The 17,341-nt window shown below is 42.3% G+C and overlaps 1 protein-coding gene across 1 annotated transcript; it reads right to left on the bottom strand.

Moving 5' to 3' along the window:
* Window positions 1–3,131: 3,131 nt before the first annotated feature.
* On the bottom strand, window positions 3,132–16,993 carry LOC130375454 (NACHT, LRR and PYD domains-containing protein 12-like). Its single transcript, XM_056582384.1, has 9 exons — window positions 16,852–16,993; window positions 16,315–16,609; window positions 13,149–15,003; window positions 12,835–13,005; window positions 10,595–10,756; window positions 9,901–10,071; window positions 9,445–9,618; window positions 7,182–7,228; window positions 3,132–5,850 (listed from the first exon to the last, which is right to left on the bottom strand). Exons 2-9 carry the CDS (start codon window positions 16,592–16,594, stop codon window positions 5,270–5,272), a joined length of 3,441 nt encoding a protein of 1,146 aa, XP_056438359.1. The 5' UTR covers window positions 16,595–16,609; window positions 16,852–16,993; the 3' UTR covers window positions 3,132–5,269.
* Window positions 16,994–17,341: the final 348 nt, after the last annotated feature.

Below are 17,341 nucleotides of genomic sequence, written 5' to 3'. Positions count from 1 at the left end.
ATGTGAATATCTCAATATCACAATTGAATAGGGGAAATAGCTGAACCAAAACTATGAAAATTAAAGCGATCTGATTCATTAGCTAGTTCATAATAAAGAAAGTATCAAATATTGAAGAATTAATATATGTTTTTTAAAGAAATAACTTGAACTCATTGTTTATTTGTTGATACTTTATTTGTTGTTGTAAGACCCCAAAAATATGGTTTGAGTATAAATAAGATAATGTTTTGTCTGCATATTTTTTTATTGTGCATGACTAGTTCATTTAAAAATATATATTGTTTGAACAGTTGAACAGAATCAGTTATACAAATTTAAAATGTATATTTAATATTTGCTAGGGTTAACCCTATATATAATCAAGATATTATAGTGAATGACGGAGAGAATAATTAAAATGTTGTATATATTATTTCAGTGTATAATCAAACATCAATAAAAATGGTTAATCAAAACATGCTCCATTCACACATATACATTTTCTTTCCTTATTTCTTAATTTTATAAAATTCCTTTTAAATTATGTACTTTTACACATCGTTTAACTGAACCTTGAAATTAAATACATTAGGTAATAAATTATGAATAAATGTATGGCCATAGCATTTCAGCGGTTCTCTTCATTGTAAATAAATATAATGCCATGATTGAAACAAAACTGTGTGACGTTTAAACAATTACTGTTAAATTATCTAAGAAAATGTATATCACATATTTTGTGCAATGGATTGTATAACAATCCTCTATCATGGATTGTTATATTCCGACAGATTATTCAGTGGCAAACACCTAATGCTCTGGCCAGAGCTTACACTCATAGGAAAGGTAAATTCAGAATTGTAGAATTGAATAACAATTTAAACTCTGTTTAGTGCTTCTCACCTTAAAGACAGCGAGAGGCACTACACTATGGAATCATACGCTGGACTTCTGCATGTTAAAACAAAAATGGCCGGCGGAATGAAAATGCTCAAAGAAAAATGGAGATGGAGGAATAAAATGAGTGCATGAATGATTCATAAGACGTAAACTGTATGAGGGCCTTAATGTAGTACTGATGCTAGGGGAGGGAGGAAGGCAGGGAGGCAGGGAGGAAGGGAGGCAGGCAGGCAGGGAGGGAGGGAGGGAGGGAGAGGGAAAGGGAGGGTGAGGGAGGGAGAGGGGAGATCTAAGGGGTTCAACAGCAGGGCAACGACTCTCTTCTTACTCTCCATCACACAAACACACACACACAGACACTTACACACAAACACACATATACGCAAACAACTACACACACAGACACACAGATACATACAGACACACACACACACTCAAAAAATCGCATGCACAGACACACACACAGATGTATATGTGATAGCAGCATGCTGTGCAGTGTGCCCCCAGGGTCTGTGTGTTTGTGTGTGCGTGTGTGTGTGTGTGTGTGTGTGTGTGTGTGTGTGTGTGTGTGTGTGTGTGTGTGTGTGTGTGTGTGTGTGTGTGTGTGTGTGTGTGTGTGTGTGTGTGTACGTGTGTGTGTGTGTGTGTGTGTGTGTGTGTGTGTGTGTGTGTGTGTGTGTGTGTGTGTGTGTGTGTGTGTGTGTGTGTGTGTGTGTGTGTGTGTGTGTGTGTGTGTGGGGGGGGGGGGGGTATGTTCTCTGTAGATATGCAAAATGAGGACTGTGTGGCAACTGAACAGAAAAAAAATTCACATCATAGAAAAAAATATAACATGACAAATAGGAAATAGAGGAGAGGAGAACTATTCACAAAATAGGCAGAGCAGAAGAAACAAATACGAGAGGAAAACGTTCCAGCAATAACGATGGAGAGATGGAGAGGTAGAGAGGGAAGAAGAGAAACGAGAGAGAGAGGAGAAGAGAGGGGTGACCCTTACGGAGAGGAGAGGGAGATTAGTCAAAGTGACAGAGTGGGAGATAAGTGGGATTACCTTGACATCAGCTACAATAAGCGTGCACATGCACACACAGACAGGCGTGCACGTACACACATACACACACAAAGTCAAACCCAAAAATGATTTCCAACATTCATGTGCACACGCATGTGGCTCAGCTCGGAAAGTGCCGTGGTTCAGTCCTGAAAGCGAGGTTTCCCGGCTCCAGTCCTTGGCCAGGGGTTTCAAGGTGGCCTTCAGTAAGACCTGCGAGGTGCTGCCTTGCCCATTGGCCACTGTCCGGTATAGATGTGTGAGTCTGTGTGTGCACCGCGTGATTTGTATTACCCGAAATGCGGTTTGAGCAGCTATTTAACATTTGCATGCACACACATATTTTAATCACATGCACTACACACACACACACACACACACACACACACACACACACACACACACACACACACACACAAACACGCACGCACACAAACACATACACAAACGTGTGCACACCCACACACTCACACACATTAACCCTGTAGTAGCCTAATGCACAGCTGTGTAGTGTTCAATTATCCCAAGGAATCCACATGCATAATGTCCTGAGTGTTGTCATGGTAACCTGCAGGTCCTACCCCCCCTCCCTCCCCACCTCCTCTCTCACTCTAATTGAACTCAGCGTGGTTTATGATGGTGAATGTTACATGAACAGCAAAGCCAACATGCCGTTCTAAAGTACATATTCACAAAGATCGCCTTCTACCTGACTGTTGGTCAATCTTCTTAATCTTTTGTGTATTATCCATTATAGTTGTTACAGACAGTCTGTCCTTTTGGCCTGAATGAAGTCCAGTGTGTGTGCTTGTGTGTGTGTGTGTGTGTTTGTGTGTGTGTGTGTGTGTGTGTGTGTGTGTGTGTGTGTGTGTGTGTGTGTGTGTGTGTGTGTGTGTGTGTGTGTGTGTGTGTGTGTGTGTGTGTGTGTTAATGGGAAACGGCCAAAATAGTATTTATTCTTTAATTTCATCATCTCATTTGCTCTCCTCCACAAAGTGATGGTATTGAGGAAGCAAAATTAATTCTTTAATTTAGTGTAGAATCTTCTCTCTCTCTCTCTCTCTCTCTCTCTCTCTCTCTCTCTCTCTCTCTCTCTCTCTCTCTCTCTCTCTCTCTCTCTCTCAACCTAAAATTAGCAATTGGTCTCTGTTGTGACGTGGTCATGATGATGGTTTTGATGGCAGAGCCATCATATTGATCACAATGTGGGATGTCGGTTTAATTAAATGTAGTGATAAGCAGTGGTGCGAGCCCACGCATGTGAACTCCTTTAAATAATAAATTGTCCTCTATCTCTGTACCTCTTTATCTTCGATCATTTAAATGAGGTTACCCCCCGTATAATGTTAAAGAGAAGATATTTACCGTGTTTTCAATTGAAATGTATTTTGGTTCATTAAAGCCGTTTATTGATTATGTGCTCCACTGCCCCCTCTGTTGTCAGAATCAGTCATTTCACCAACCAAAACATCTAACAAAGGGATGGAAATCTTGAATCTTCAAATTACAGAATTATTGCTTCAAGCTATGTCCCCAAAACGATATACAATGTAATATATCCGATGTAATATATCCAGAAAGTGTTGCTTAGAAACACTTTCTGAAGTTAAGAAATGTTTAAAGCCAAATTACATCATAGGGTGGCTCCACTCAAGGTATATCGAATATCGACACCCTGGCACAGCCTCTTGTGGAACGTGGATGCGGCGTTTCTGGACAAGACCGGGTCGAAAATGATTAACCAGCTGATCAACTGTAAATATCATCTGATCGCACGCCTGTAATCTAAACAGAGAGGCGTGGCGGAGTAACGTAACCATGACGACTGTTTATCAAAATAATTTCAGTGTGGAACGTGGATGCAAAACATTCTGAAAACAATATGAAAACGATAGTGCGGACGGAGATCATTTTCATTGCGCATGTGCGTTTTTACATTTACCCGGGTTGGTGTGGATGGGGCCTGGATTTCAATTTGCTTGGTTGCAAAGGCTGTGGAACATCTGCCAGATACTACAGAAAATGCCAACTTTTCATCAGATTGCTCCGGACTCGCCATTTCTGCTGCTTCATCGAATCGGTTGCCCCCCGTATAATGTTAAAGAGAAGATATTTACCGTGTTTTCAATTGAAATGTATTTTGGTTCATTAAAGCCGTTTATTGATTATGTGCTCCACTGCCCCCTCTGTTGTCAGAATCAGTCATTTCACCAACCAAAACATCTAACAAAGGGATGGAAATCTTGAATCTTCAAATTACAGAATTATTGCTTCAAGCCATGTCCCCAAAACGATATACAATGTAATATATCCGATAAAGTGTTGCTTAGAAACACTTTCTGAAGTTAAGAAATGTTTAAAGCCAAATTACATCATAGGGTGGCTCCACTCAAGGTATATCGAATATCGACACCCTGGCACAGCCTCTTGGTTGGTAGCGGTACTGCCGCCAACTGAATCACTGCGCACCTAAAACTCCACAAATATCCACTTCGTTTTTCAAACTAAATTTCTAACTCCCTAATTGGTAATTATATTGTCTCTTTCTGTCTCTGTGAATTAATTATCCTTTAATATTTAGAATAGTCTATTGCACGTTGTTTGTTGTTTGTTTTTTATGCCACTGATACCTTCGATGCCTTTGACTACTCTATGTAATAGAGCTGTTGTATAAGCTACTTATAGAACTACAGATTTGGACTTATTCCAATGCTTTTCATTTGAAATTTCTCGAACCACTCCATTAAACTAACTGCACCTATTCTTTTCTACCACAAGATGGCAGCACTGTACTGTTCTTTTTATGCAGGTCGTAAGCAGGTCATAGCTCATTGTCGTTGCATTGGCTTCACTGAGATGTCTCATTCAACTATTCCAGGTTTCACGATATATGTATTATTCCTTGCTTCTTGCAACATGTTAAGCCTAGGATTGAAAGCAACGTATATAATTGAGAACATTTAGAAAAACAGAAGGTGCTAAGGGCAAGGCATCTTGGCTCATCAATCTCCCCCGAACCTGTAGGGGTGATGGTGGGTCACCCTCTTTCTAAAAAAAAAGGGAACCTCGGGAATTTCAAATGCATCCAATGCAACCGAACCACCAGGCTTTCTCCCCAAAAGCAAAGGTGAACGAGAAGCATGAACAAACGGTTATTTGATGGAGAGCTTCATGCATCAAACAATCAAGCTAACCAAACACATGCATAACAGTCAGGACTATGATATCACAAGCATTGTGCTAATCTTCACACTGGCATGATAAGATCAAGCTTTGGATGTAAAAAATAAATAAACATTTCAACAGTCCTTTTCTCAAAATAGTCCAAATGATGTTTTATGCCTTGATGATTGATTTCCTCCGATAGTGAACTTGATATACAGGTGAAACCTTGCAGAACAATGCAGAGGAATTATGGCCCGCCAACCAAAACGCTGGGTAGAGGGGCTCTGTAAATGTGACGTGGAACGTGAAAATGTGACCCATTTTGAGCCTGCCGGGGTGGATGTTGTAGAAGGATAGAATTCCAGCCGGCCAGTCCAGGTGCACCCCCAATCTCTCCTTACAGTTGGGGACAGCCAGTAACGCAAAGCCCTTGCCATTGTGCCAGGCCGTCGGTTTGCCGCAATTCAGGATCCAGGACTTGTTGTTCCACCCAAGACGTGAGTGATCGTTCTGCTCTTCCCTCCTTATCTCTTTGTATGTCACACCAACATGAACCACTCCGCTCCATTGGACCTCCCAGTAGCAACGACCAGTCAAACCCTCGGTGCCCAACACCTGTTGCCACTGCTCAAATCTCTCGGGGTGAGGTCGGTACGGCTGTTCAGCCGGCACCAGGGTTGCTTTGCGGTTACACTCCGACAGGAGGATTCTTCTTTCGGCTGTATTCACGTCCATCTTCAGCTCACATGCATCTTCCAAGCGGAAAGGGGAAAATTGGCCGTGAAGTGTAGCCTATTAGTGAGTATTAAATCAAAACGGCATTGATCCCTTATACATTTTATCGCAACTTCATGGTTTAGGCTACTATTTGTTTGTTATTTTTCCTTTTCATGTGATGATATTTGGCACTTAACAATAAATTACAGCCACACTAACAAACTCAATCAAATGGGATTTCAACCAACGAAAACTTACTTGAGTTAATAGCAGGAGGGTAATTGTATATAGGAAGCCATGTAGCAACCAATAACGTAAAAACAGCCAATAACATATAACTGCCAATAACCTAATAATTGAAATGTAATAAAGCAAATAACGTATCCAATAATGTAATAACTTTTTGCAAATAATGTAGGCTAATAACTTATTACGTTATTGGCTGGTTAACACGTTATTGGCCTTGTCTTAAAAAAAACCTTGAATAACTACGACAATAATGTAATCACTGAGGTATCACTTAATTTTATTTTCAATATCTGGAGAGAAACTGTCACACTTAGCCTTAATATTGCACCTTGCAACGCATGCTTAAATATCTGACCTTACAGATGTGTGCCCACCTAGATGTGTGCTTGATGGATCAGTCTACCAGCCGACCCAGTGGACTGTAGCAAACGTTGCTCCTCTATTCGTCACACATCTAGGTGGACATGCCCACTTCTGATGTCATAAAAGCCAGATTTTCAGAACGGCTTGTAACGGCTAATCACACTCACACCTGGTGGCATGTCATGGGACCTTTTAAGGAGCAAAGAGTCCATTTAGATTTTTATGTAACTCTTAGGGTTCCATTATAGTAATAATAATAATAATAAATGTAATTTATATAGAGCTTAATATGGTACTCTAAGACGCTACAAGTACTCCTTGTATCCAACTCCGGAGGGGGTAGGAGGGTGGAGGGGTATCTGTAAGTTCAGAGATTTAAGTATATGTTGCAAGATGCAATATTAAGGTTAAGTGTGATAGATTCTTTACAGAAATTAAAAATAAAATAAAATTCCTCAGTTAACATTATTTGCTCGGTTATTACATTTTCAAAGGATTTCTTTAATACCAGGCCAATAATGTAATAACCAGCCAATAATTGAATGGCAAAAAGTTATTCCGTTATTGGCTCATCAACTTATTACTTTATTGGCAATTATTGGCTTTATTACATTAACATTATTATATTATGGGCAGTTATTACGTTATTGGCCGTTATAACGTTATTGGTTGCTACACGCCTGAACGAGACCATGATAGTATAGAGAAGGTAAATGGTGGTATGTGACTTGATGAGGCGATCAGGTCTACTTACATTTCGCAGGCCCAGGTTGGATCCTGGAATGGCCACAATAGTCCACGCTTGGGTAAAAAGCATGGATTATTATTGACAAAAAATAAGATTGATGTGTGTAATCAACAGAACCACTATTCCTGACTATCAGTCAAATGCTTTCTATTTGTTGGGTTGTAGAAAGAACCACAGGCTTACATATGAACAGTGTTGGGAACGTTACTTTAAAAAAGTAATTAGTTATAGTTACTCAATACTTGTTCCAAAAAGTAACTGAGTTAGTAACTGAATTACTCTATAATAAAAGTAACTAGTTACCAGGCAAAGTAACTATTTGCGTTACTTTAAAAAAAGAAAAAAGTTGCTATAGGTGAAAGATTTGGATTTTTCTGAGCAGTTTTCACTTGGCCTTAATGTGTTAAATGGTTGAACTGCCCATTCAAGGCCCTGATATGTTTCCAACTGAGGCCCCGTCCACATACCCGGGTAAATCTACAAATGCATCAATATTCATCCATTTAGTCCTTCCGTCCAAACTAAAACGGAGAATTCCGACACTGAAAACGATGCTTTTCGAAAATGATCGCTGATGTGGATAAATTTGAAAACGCTGGGTTCGCGTTGTAGGGTGGACACAGACGGAGGCTTTCAGAAACGATGATGTTCGATTGCCATGACACTGCCATGACACTGCCACAAGCTTGCGCTAGAGACCGAGAAGCTCATCAAAAGAATGGCAGGTGAAATGCAAATGAGGATCTCTCTGTTAGTGCCCTGTAGGACCCCTGCTGGGGTATAGGCCGTCGACAAGGGACCTCCAGAGTTCATGGTCACTGGCGTTCTTTTCTCTCTGCGACCAGGTGCCTCCCAGTCTCTTGGTGTCTGCCTGGAGGTCCCGGCGCCAGGTGTTTTTAGGACGTCCTCTGCTTCTCTTCCCTTGAGGGTTCCAGGTCAGAGCCTGTCTGGTGGTGTTTGACACTGGTTTGCGTAATGTGTGCCCGATCCATCTCCATCTTCTTCGTCCAATTTCGTCTGCTGCTGTGGGTTGTTTTGTTCTTGTCCACAGATCGTTGTTGCTGATCTTGTTCGGCCAGTAGATTTTCACGATTCTTCTGAGACATTTGTTTATGAAGGTTTGCACTATATTTATTGTGATCTTATTGATCTCTCTGTACATCGTACTAATTTATCTCCAGAAACAACTCGACATATTGAGTCAAACATATTCGTTGCTCCAACGCCGGAGGCGAGCGCTGTACTTAATGTTCTTAAGTGATAGTAAAGCAAACCGAAAGACGACAGTTCAAACCGTCGCCTACTTCGAGCGGCGTTTCTGGACAAGACCGGGTCGAAAATGATTAACCAGCTGATCAACTGTAAATATCATCTGATCGCACGCCTGTAATCTAAACAGAGAGGCGTGGCGGAGTAACGTAACCATGACGACTGTTTATCAAAATAATTTCAGTGTGGAACGTGGATGCAAAACATTCTGAAAACAATATGAAAACGATAGTGCGGACGGAGATCATTTTCATTGCGCATGTGCGTTTTTACATTTACCCGGGTTGGTGTGGATGGGGCCTGGATTTCAATTTGCTTGGTTGCAAAGGCTGTGGAACATCTGCCAGATACTACAGAAAATGCCAACTTTTCATCAGATTGCTCCGGACTCGCCATTTCTGCTGCTTCATCGAATCGGTTTGGTGTGTGCGTTTGTGTGTGTGTGGCGCGCGGTCTCCTCACTAGCAGTTTGTGTTAGGAGCCTGGGGTGCGTTCGGATTACGCAGTTTATTCAATCAATTCATAGTAACGCACTGCATTTTTCGTACAGTAACGGTAACGGCGTTGTAACGTCGGAAATAGTAATTAGTTAGATTACATCTGTTACTGAAAAAATAACGGCGTTACGTAACGTTCTTCTAAACGGCGTTATTACCAACACTGCATATGAAACAAGTACTCAGCTCAAAAGCACTTGATGCTTCTCCAAACACCAAATGAAAGAGAGTTCTGCCTAATTGGTATTATGATAAGGATCAGTTTGCTGAGGAGGAACATGCTGAGGTGGAGGATGCTGTGGAGAACTATGTTGAAGACAATTATGCTGCGTATGCCGCCTTATTCCTGCATTATGCAGGAAGACATTTCCAAAACTATTTCCTGCATACCTGCATACTCGTTCACTATACCCCGGTGGTCGATCAACTAGAAAATCTGAAGATTTGGGAAGCGAGAGTGAGTAGAACCACATAGAAACAAGTATTGAAATGCAGCCACATACCAGAGAGTTTCCAGCTTCCAGAGGGGGTCCTCCAGTCCAGCAGAGAGCGTTGCGATCCCTTCTTCTCCTGGGTGGTTGTAGCTCAGGTCCAGCTCTCTCAGATAGGAGGGGTTGGAGCTCAGAGCCGAGCACAGGGCAGCACAGCCTTCCTCTAGGATCACACAGCCGGACAACCTGCATAACATCCCATATGACTATTACATATACTTTTCTATTCATATAATAACTCTGACTTACTGTACATGCACAGACTGACGATAAGACCAGGCCAGGCTATAATTTAGGGTATTCAGATTGAGTGTCTGTGATGTTTGAATGGAATACTGTAGATAACTTCTCATTTTGTGAATAATAATATAATATAAAATGACAATACACTAAAAAAAATTGAAACGTTGAAAGGTTTTCACCAAACTTGGTGTATTGGGATTCATAAGCTATTAAACATATACTGACATGAGTGCCTCCAGCATGCAGTTTGGACTCGCTAGTCCAGCAGAGAGCAGCTTCACTCCTCGATCATGCAGGTCATTTCCACTGAGATCCAGTTCCGTCAGCCTACAGATGCCGGAGTTAAGCACTGAGACCACATTGCGAAATCCTCCGGTCAGCCCGCAGTTCTTCAGTCTGCAGGAGTTTTCATAATGATTCATTTTAAGAATACGGCGACAGTATTTTCATGTGATAATCATTTGAGCAGTATAGCACAAGGTTATTGTGGCAAAAGGAATTCTGGTGACCATTCTAATGTTCACCACGTAGGCCTACATGCACATTTTAAGTTACACATATTAATGTGTAACTTAATGTGATCATTAAGGGGCTCATGTCATGCCACCAGGTGTGGGTGTGATAAGCTGGCACAAGCCGTTTGAAAATCATTCCTTCCCTGTGCCATAGTGACATCACAAGTGGATGTGTCCACCCAGATATATGAAGGATAGATGAGCAACGTTTGCTAAAGTCCACTGGGTAGGCTGGTAGACTGATCTATCCAGCGTACATCTAGGTGGACACGCCCGCTTGTGATGGCACAAAAACACAGGAAAAGGCAGATTTTCAAGCGGCTTGTACAAGCTAATCACACCCACACCTGGGGGCATAACATGAGCCCTTTAAGTATATCTAGTAGTAGATGTCCTTGGGTGACCTCAGTATCTTGAGATTTCTCAGTTGAGATAGTAGGTTCTCAAATCCTTCATCTTGTAGGTTGTTGTAGCTCAGGTCCAGTTCTCTCAGATGGGAGTGGTTGGAGTTGAGAGCTGATCCCAGATAAACACAAGCCTCTTCTGTGAGTTGACAGCCTGACAGCCTGGGCATAGCATATTGGCAGAGGTTAGTATTTGTATTTATTGGTACCACAATAACTGGTACGCGTGGTTTTCGCACACTTTAGCAAATACAACCTACGGCGAATCCAGGCTTAAAGAATTGTATTTAACCCTTATAAGGTGTTCGGGCCTGTGGGACCCGTTTTCAGTTTTTAGCTTTATAAAAGTGATACAAATAATTATTTTTTTGAACTAAGATTCATTGGCTTTGGCTCATTTTCTGTGAGGAACATGAATCAGAAAACATTTTCAATGACCCCCCCCTGTATACCCCCCCATCACATTTATATTACACACAGGGTGTTCGGGTCCAGTGGACCCGGAGCTCTTTAAGTGTGGAAATCATAGGTTCTGTGCACCCTAATTTTCCCTTCTTCCTCTCTGTGTGTGGGTGTGGGTGCGGGTGTGTGTGTGTGTGTGTGTGTGTGTGTGTGTGTGTGTGTGTGTGTGTGTGTGTGTGTGTGTGTGTGTGTGTGTGTGTGTGTGTGTGTGTGTGTGTGTGTGTGTGTGTGTGTGTGTGTGTGTGAGAGAGAGAGAGGGGGAAAGAGTAAAGCAGGTGAATGGGCCCTTGGTGTGAGCACCCACAGTGTGCACCCACTGTTTGCAACCTTGTGCATCCCGCACAAGGTTGCAAAATTGGAGCACCCAACACTATCAAGCTTGGGGACCTGACACTATAAAAAAGCTCTGTCAGCGTGGTTCCATACCACAACTGATCAAGATGGCAAAGCGATTCTCTGTTCAGACTGCCCTACAGTTGATATTTGAAGAGACAGAGGGTTTTGATGGTGATGCAGAGGAAATAGTTTCGGAAAGTGAGGATAACATTTTAGAGTCTGACACCGAGTTTGAAGAGGAGGATGAGCATCAGCCAGCTCCGAAACGTAAAAGAGCCTCAGGACTAGCCCTTCAGCAGCCAGGACAAGCCTGCGAGCAGCAAGCCCCAGGACCATCCCGTGAGCAGCCAGGACCAGCCCGCAAGCAGCCAGCCCCAGGAACATCCCGTGAGCAGCCAGGACCAGCCCTCGAGCAGCCAACCCCAGGACCAACCCGCGAGTAGCCAGCCCCAGTACCAGCCCGCGAGCAGCCAGCCCCAGGACCAACCCGCGAGCAGCCAGCCCCAGGACCAACCCGCAAGCAGCCAGCCCCAGGAACAACCCGCAAGCAGCCAGCCCCAGGACCAACCCGCAAGCAGCCAGCCCCAGGACCATCCCGCAAGCAGCCAGCCCCAGGACCAACCCGCAAGCAGCCAGCCCCAGGAACAACCCGCAAGCAGTCAGCCCCAGAAACAACCCGCAAGCAGCCAGATGTAGGACCAGCCCGTCAGCCAAAAAGAAACGCTGTGAAGTGTGTGGACCCATGATGGACAGAAAAACACAATATACATGCAACCAGTGCAAAAAATACATATGCAATACACACACAGTGAGACTCTGCCCCTCATGTGTGGTATAGTCTGATATACGTATAATGGCTGTGTTCAAAGGCTTTAATGTGTTGTTCAGACAGATGTTATTGAGTATGTTTCAATTTCTAATGATGTTGATTATTTCCCAGTTATGCCTGTTTTATGAGGCATTTCCTTATTTTGTTGCATTTTAATACAAAAAGAAACAAAAACGAGTGGCACCTCTATTCATAAATGTGATTTAACAAAGGTAAAGGGATCAAATTTAACATATGTGTTGTTTATATTACTTGCAATTGGGTTGAGGTAACCATTTGGTGAGTATTTAAAAAAAAAGTTAGATTATGTTGAATTAAAAGGCCTAAAATGCAATGGGTCCACCAGACCCAGCAGCACCTCCTGTGTAACAAAAACACGAACACCCTATGAGGGTTAACCTGTCCCTTATGAGGTACATATGGTGAGGGACAAGGTATTAGCTGGGCCACTAATGTAGTGATAGAAAAAGGTGAAAACGACATATAATGTAAAAATACTTATTTGCACTAATAAACGAAAACACTGTAATCAAACAATCATAAAAAATGTAATGTTTGTAAGCTTTCACATAAATTATTAAAGGTGGTCATAGGTTGAGTGAGCAACATTGACCTGAGGGTCTTCAGTCTACAGTCTGGGTTTCCTAGTCCGGTAGACAGCAGTTCTACCCCTGAATTCTGAAGGTTGTTGGCTCCCAGGTCGAGCTCTTTCAGAGTGTCAGAGCAGGTGACTGTGACGGCCAGAGCCTTACAACATTGGCCAGAGAGTTCACACCGACTAAGTCTGCATTAGAAATCAAACACATGCACATCAATATATCAATATATGCTAATTGCATTTGGGTTAGTTTGCTGTCTATCGTCTGTATAGCTGTATGTAAATTACAATTGCTCCAAAGTGTCTATCTAAATACGAGGTGTACTTACATTGCTGTTGTGGATGCTTGGACCAATGACAGCATTTTCAAAAGGCCAACTTCTGACCCATTATATTTACTCAAGTCAAACACATCCAGCTTCTCCTCTGACATCAGCAACACAAAGGCCAGAGCGGACCACTCGGATTCAGCGAGTTTAATCTTTGAAAGAGTTCCTGTGCTGAGATACCGTTGAATCTCCTCAATCAGAGAATGGTCATTGAGCTCGTTGAGACAATGGAATAGATTCATATTTCTCTCTGGACATAGAGTCTCCCTGATCTTCTTTTTGATGTAGTTGACTATGTCTTGCTTGCTCTGTAAGCTGCTGTCTGTCTGCCTCAGTAGACCCTGCAGAAGAATCTGATTGCTCTCGAGTGATAGTCCCAGGAGGAAACGGAGGAACAAGTCCAAGTGTCCATTGGAGCTCTGCACAGCCTTGTCTACTGCGATGATGTGGATGTCTGTTGATGTTATCTTTTTAAAATGCATTCGCAGACTTTGGAAAGTTGTTTGGGGTTTCAATGCGTTCTTATTGTTGTTGATTTGTGTCAAGACCACGTGGACAGCAGCAAGATACTCCTGAATGGTCAAGTGGACAAAGCTGAACATGTTCTTCTCATGCAACCCACTCTCCTCTTTAAAGATCTGTGTGAACATCCCAGAAAAAAAGGAGGCTTTGTTGAAGCTAATGCTGCTGTTTTTTAGATCCTCTTCATAAAAGATCAGAGCACCCTTTTCCAACTGGTCAAAAGCCAGTTTTGCGAGCGCCTCAACGCTCTGGAGAGTGCTCTCTTCACCGTACCTCAGAGATGTCTGCTTGATGTGAAACACAAGGAAATGTGTGTACATTTCCGTCAGATTCTTGGGCTTAATTTCTCGTCCCTGGGCATTAAACTCTTTCTCGAGTACTGTGGCGCTGATCCAACAAAACACTGGGATGTGGCACATTATGTAGAGGCTGCGAGACTTCTTGATGTGGGAGATAATGCTGGTGCTCAAGTCCTCCTCTTTAAACCTCTTCCTGAAGTACTCCTCCTTTTGTTGGTCAGTGAACCCTCTCACCTCTGTCACCCTGTCGATGTAGTCAGCAGAAATCTGATTGGCTGCTGCGGGCCGTGAAGTGATCCAGAGGCGGGCAGAGGGAAGAAGCTTCCCTTTGAGGAGATTGGTCATCAGTTCATCCACAGTGGTTGGCTGAGTGATGTCAATCAAAAAGGCATCGTTGCCGGCAAAATTGAGCTTGAGGGAACTCTCGTCCAGGCCATCCAGCACAAGAAGGACTTTATAGACACTCTTGTCATAGTTTGAGTTTCCTGACGTCTGTAGAGTCGCAAAAATGTCATTAAGGGCCTTCTCGTCGATGCCTACAGTTTCTTTGATGCATGCATGAATCAACTGGGAAAGACAAAACGTTTTCCCCTTCAACAAATTCAGTTGGCGAAACGTGAAGGGAAACACCAGGTGCACATCTTGACTGGATTTTCCCTCAGCCCAGTCCAAAATAAACTTTCGAACAAGGAAGGTTTTGCCGATCCCTGCAATTCCAGTGGTTAGCACAGTTTTAATTGGTATGTATTTCCCCGAATGGTGATTGAATAGGTCCCCAAGCATGATGGGTTTGTCCCTTCCCTGCAGTTTCCTCGAGGTCGTCTCAATGTGCCTGACCTCATGCATACAATTGATGCCCATGTCACTCCCCTCTGTGACGTAAAGCTCGGTGTAGATATCATCAAGGTGTCTCTTGTCTCTCTGCTTTGACAAGCCTTCTGGTACGCACATGTACCTACTCTGGAGGTTAGACTGGAGTATGCGTTGGTATGATATTATAAGTTGTTGAGGCTCTTGACTTGGCTTCAACAGAGCTGTTGAAACAAACACAAAAATAGTGACTTCATCGTCATCACTCATATTACATACTACTCAAGCCCTAAATGTTTGTTATTACAGGGATGGCTGCTTATGGGACTCATTGGGAGAGTCCATTTCATTGTGCTCATATGGGGGGAAATTCAACTTAATTATTTTTAAGGATGTATCTTTTATCCATATCGACAGTTAATATGTATTTATTCTATACATAATAACTATAATAATAGATGCATATAACTTTCATTCATTGTTTATCGTCTACTTCGTGTTCATTGTCAAAGTCATGCTTGAGATTAATTTGTGGTGGTCTGTCATGTGGAAATAATTAATTGGTTTGCTAATAGGTGAGGACAGAGGAACAATAATGGTTATTGGATAAGCTTGTTTGTGAAAACCAAAACTGAGTCTCATTGTCATTTACTGATCTATTCATCAATTTCATCAAGGCTTCCAGCCAACCCCACCCCCATGACCATGAATTCTTATTGCTCATTTGTTCTGGATTTTGCCTGCCATAGTATCTCTTAGTAGAGTCTGCATGTTTTCAAGTTCTAAATGTAGATTATTAATCTGATACTTTTCAGGAGGCCAGGTCATCCTGACCTGTCTGGTTCTTCTTGCCCTTGGCACCGTGTACACCTGATCAGATATAGCTTCAAGCTCTGGTTTCCTGTTTAGCTTCGCCCTCACTACTGATTTTCCCCACCACCCCTCCCAAATTGGGCTAATTACACTCTTTCCATAATCTTTGTATACGTGTATATATGTTTGTGTGTGTACATATGTGTGTGTGTGTGTGTGTGTGTGTGTGTGTGTGTGTGTGTGTGTGTAAATATAGGCGTGTGTGTCTGTTTGTGTGTTTGTTTGTGTGTGTGTGTGTGTGTGTGTGTGTGTGTGTGTCTGTGTGTGTGTGTGTGTGTGTGTGTGTGTGTGTGTGTGTGTGTGTGTGTGTTTGTGTGTGTGTGTGTGTGTGTGTGTGTGTGTGCGTGTGTGTGTGGTGAGTATCTGTATACATTTAAAACATCAAAACCACAATATCTGTCTTAGGTTGAGCCAAATCATCCATCCTAATGTTATTTTTACCTTTATTTGGTTATTTTCTTCCAAATAACTGTTTTGTACTTCATTTGTGTCAAATAAAAAAAAACTTTTGTTAAGACTGCCTGAGTTCCTGTTTGTACAGCACTCTGCCCTTCACTCTGACTCATCGGCTAAATGTAATAAACCGACATAACTTGTGTTTTAAGCCGTAGTTTAGATCCTCGTAACTTATCTTTGGAACCTAGAAACCTGGAGAAACTAACCTTGTTGTCTTGAGTGTGTGTTTAAAAGACATTGGGCTAGGTCGTTCCTCTTCATCTTTTCCAGAACCTTCCCTGTGATGAGCACAGCTCTTTGGTGGCCGTAGGTGTGTACCATCACATCCACCGTGCTCTCTCTGTCTGCCCTCTCCAGACAGCTCTTGGGGACGGCCAAGAATCCATGGAAAGGGTCTTCCTGATGCAAGTACCAGTGGAACTTCCTCAGCTCTTTTTCTTCGAGATCCTCCAGTGTTCTCAAGAGGAGCTCCACTTGGCTCGCCATTGTGTTCGCACATAACTGTAACAGAAAAAAATAAAATTCATTATGATGAACACATCATCAACAAATCATCAACCCATCAGCGTCTTTAAAAGGGTTAGCGGTTCAAAACATGGGAAATATCTAATAGAATTAGCAACCTGATCAAATTATATTAAAGATTAAAAAGGCTTCACGTTCAGTAAATACAATAAACATAACAGTAAATATAAGAAAATACCATACTTAAAGATAGATTTTTAGGTGTTAATCACACTCACCAGTGTTTTCTTCTGTTAATGTAATGGCCTTTTGTCACTGTTGAAAGACAGAAAATGCCCCAGAAGACGGGGAAGGGGAAGAGAAACCCATTGCTTTTTTGTTTCCTGTTGTTTCTACATGCCAGAACTTCGGTGAGGTTTCACCACCTTCTTGTGTAAACTATATTGGGGCGGGTTACGCTCAATCCCTACCCCTATAGTAGCGAAGTCACGCGCCTTCCGGTAGAGCGAGATCGACCGATAAAAAATATGAATAGGATGGAGAGAAGGTAATTATTTTCTGGTCCCAGTCTTTATATGCCCTGGATTACACACATGTTGTTGGTTGATTTAAATGAAAAAATGTCATGTCAAGAGTTTGACCGTGTAATGTGCAATTGTTCAGTTAAAGGCTGTAGAGAAAACACAATGAGAAAGATTACATGTGTCGTATGCAAGGGCGTCAGTTTGTTTTTAGAAGTAGTGGGGACAATAACCATAAGCTTGAGTG

This window comes from Gadus chalcogrammus, chromosome 2, assembly GCF_026213295.1.
Source record: "Gadus chalcogrammus isolate NIFS_2021 chromosome 2, NIFS_Gcha_1.0, whole genome shotgun sequence".
In the NCBI taxonomy this organism is placed as follows: Eukaryota; Metazoa; Chordata; class Actinopteri; order Gadiformes; family Gadidae; genus Gadus; species Gadus chalcogrammus.
Note: the sequence above shows the minus strand (reverse complement) of the source record. Positions and strands in the feature narration are given on the sequence as shown.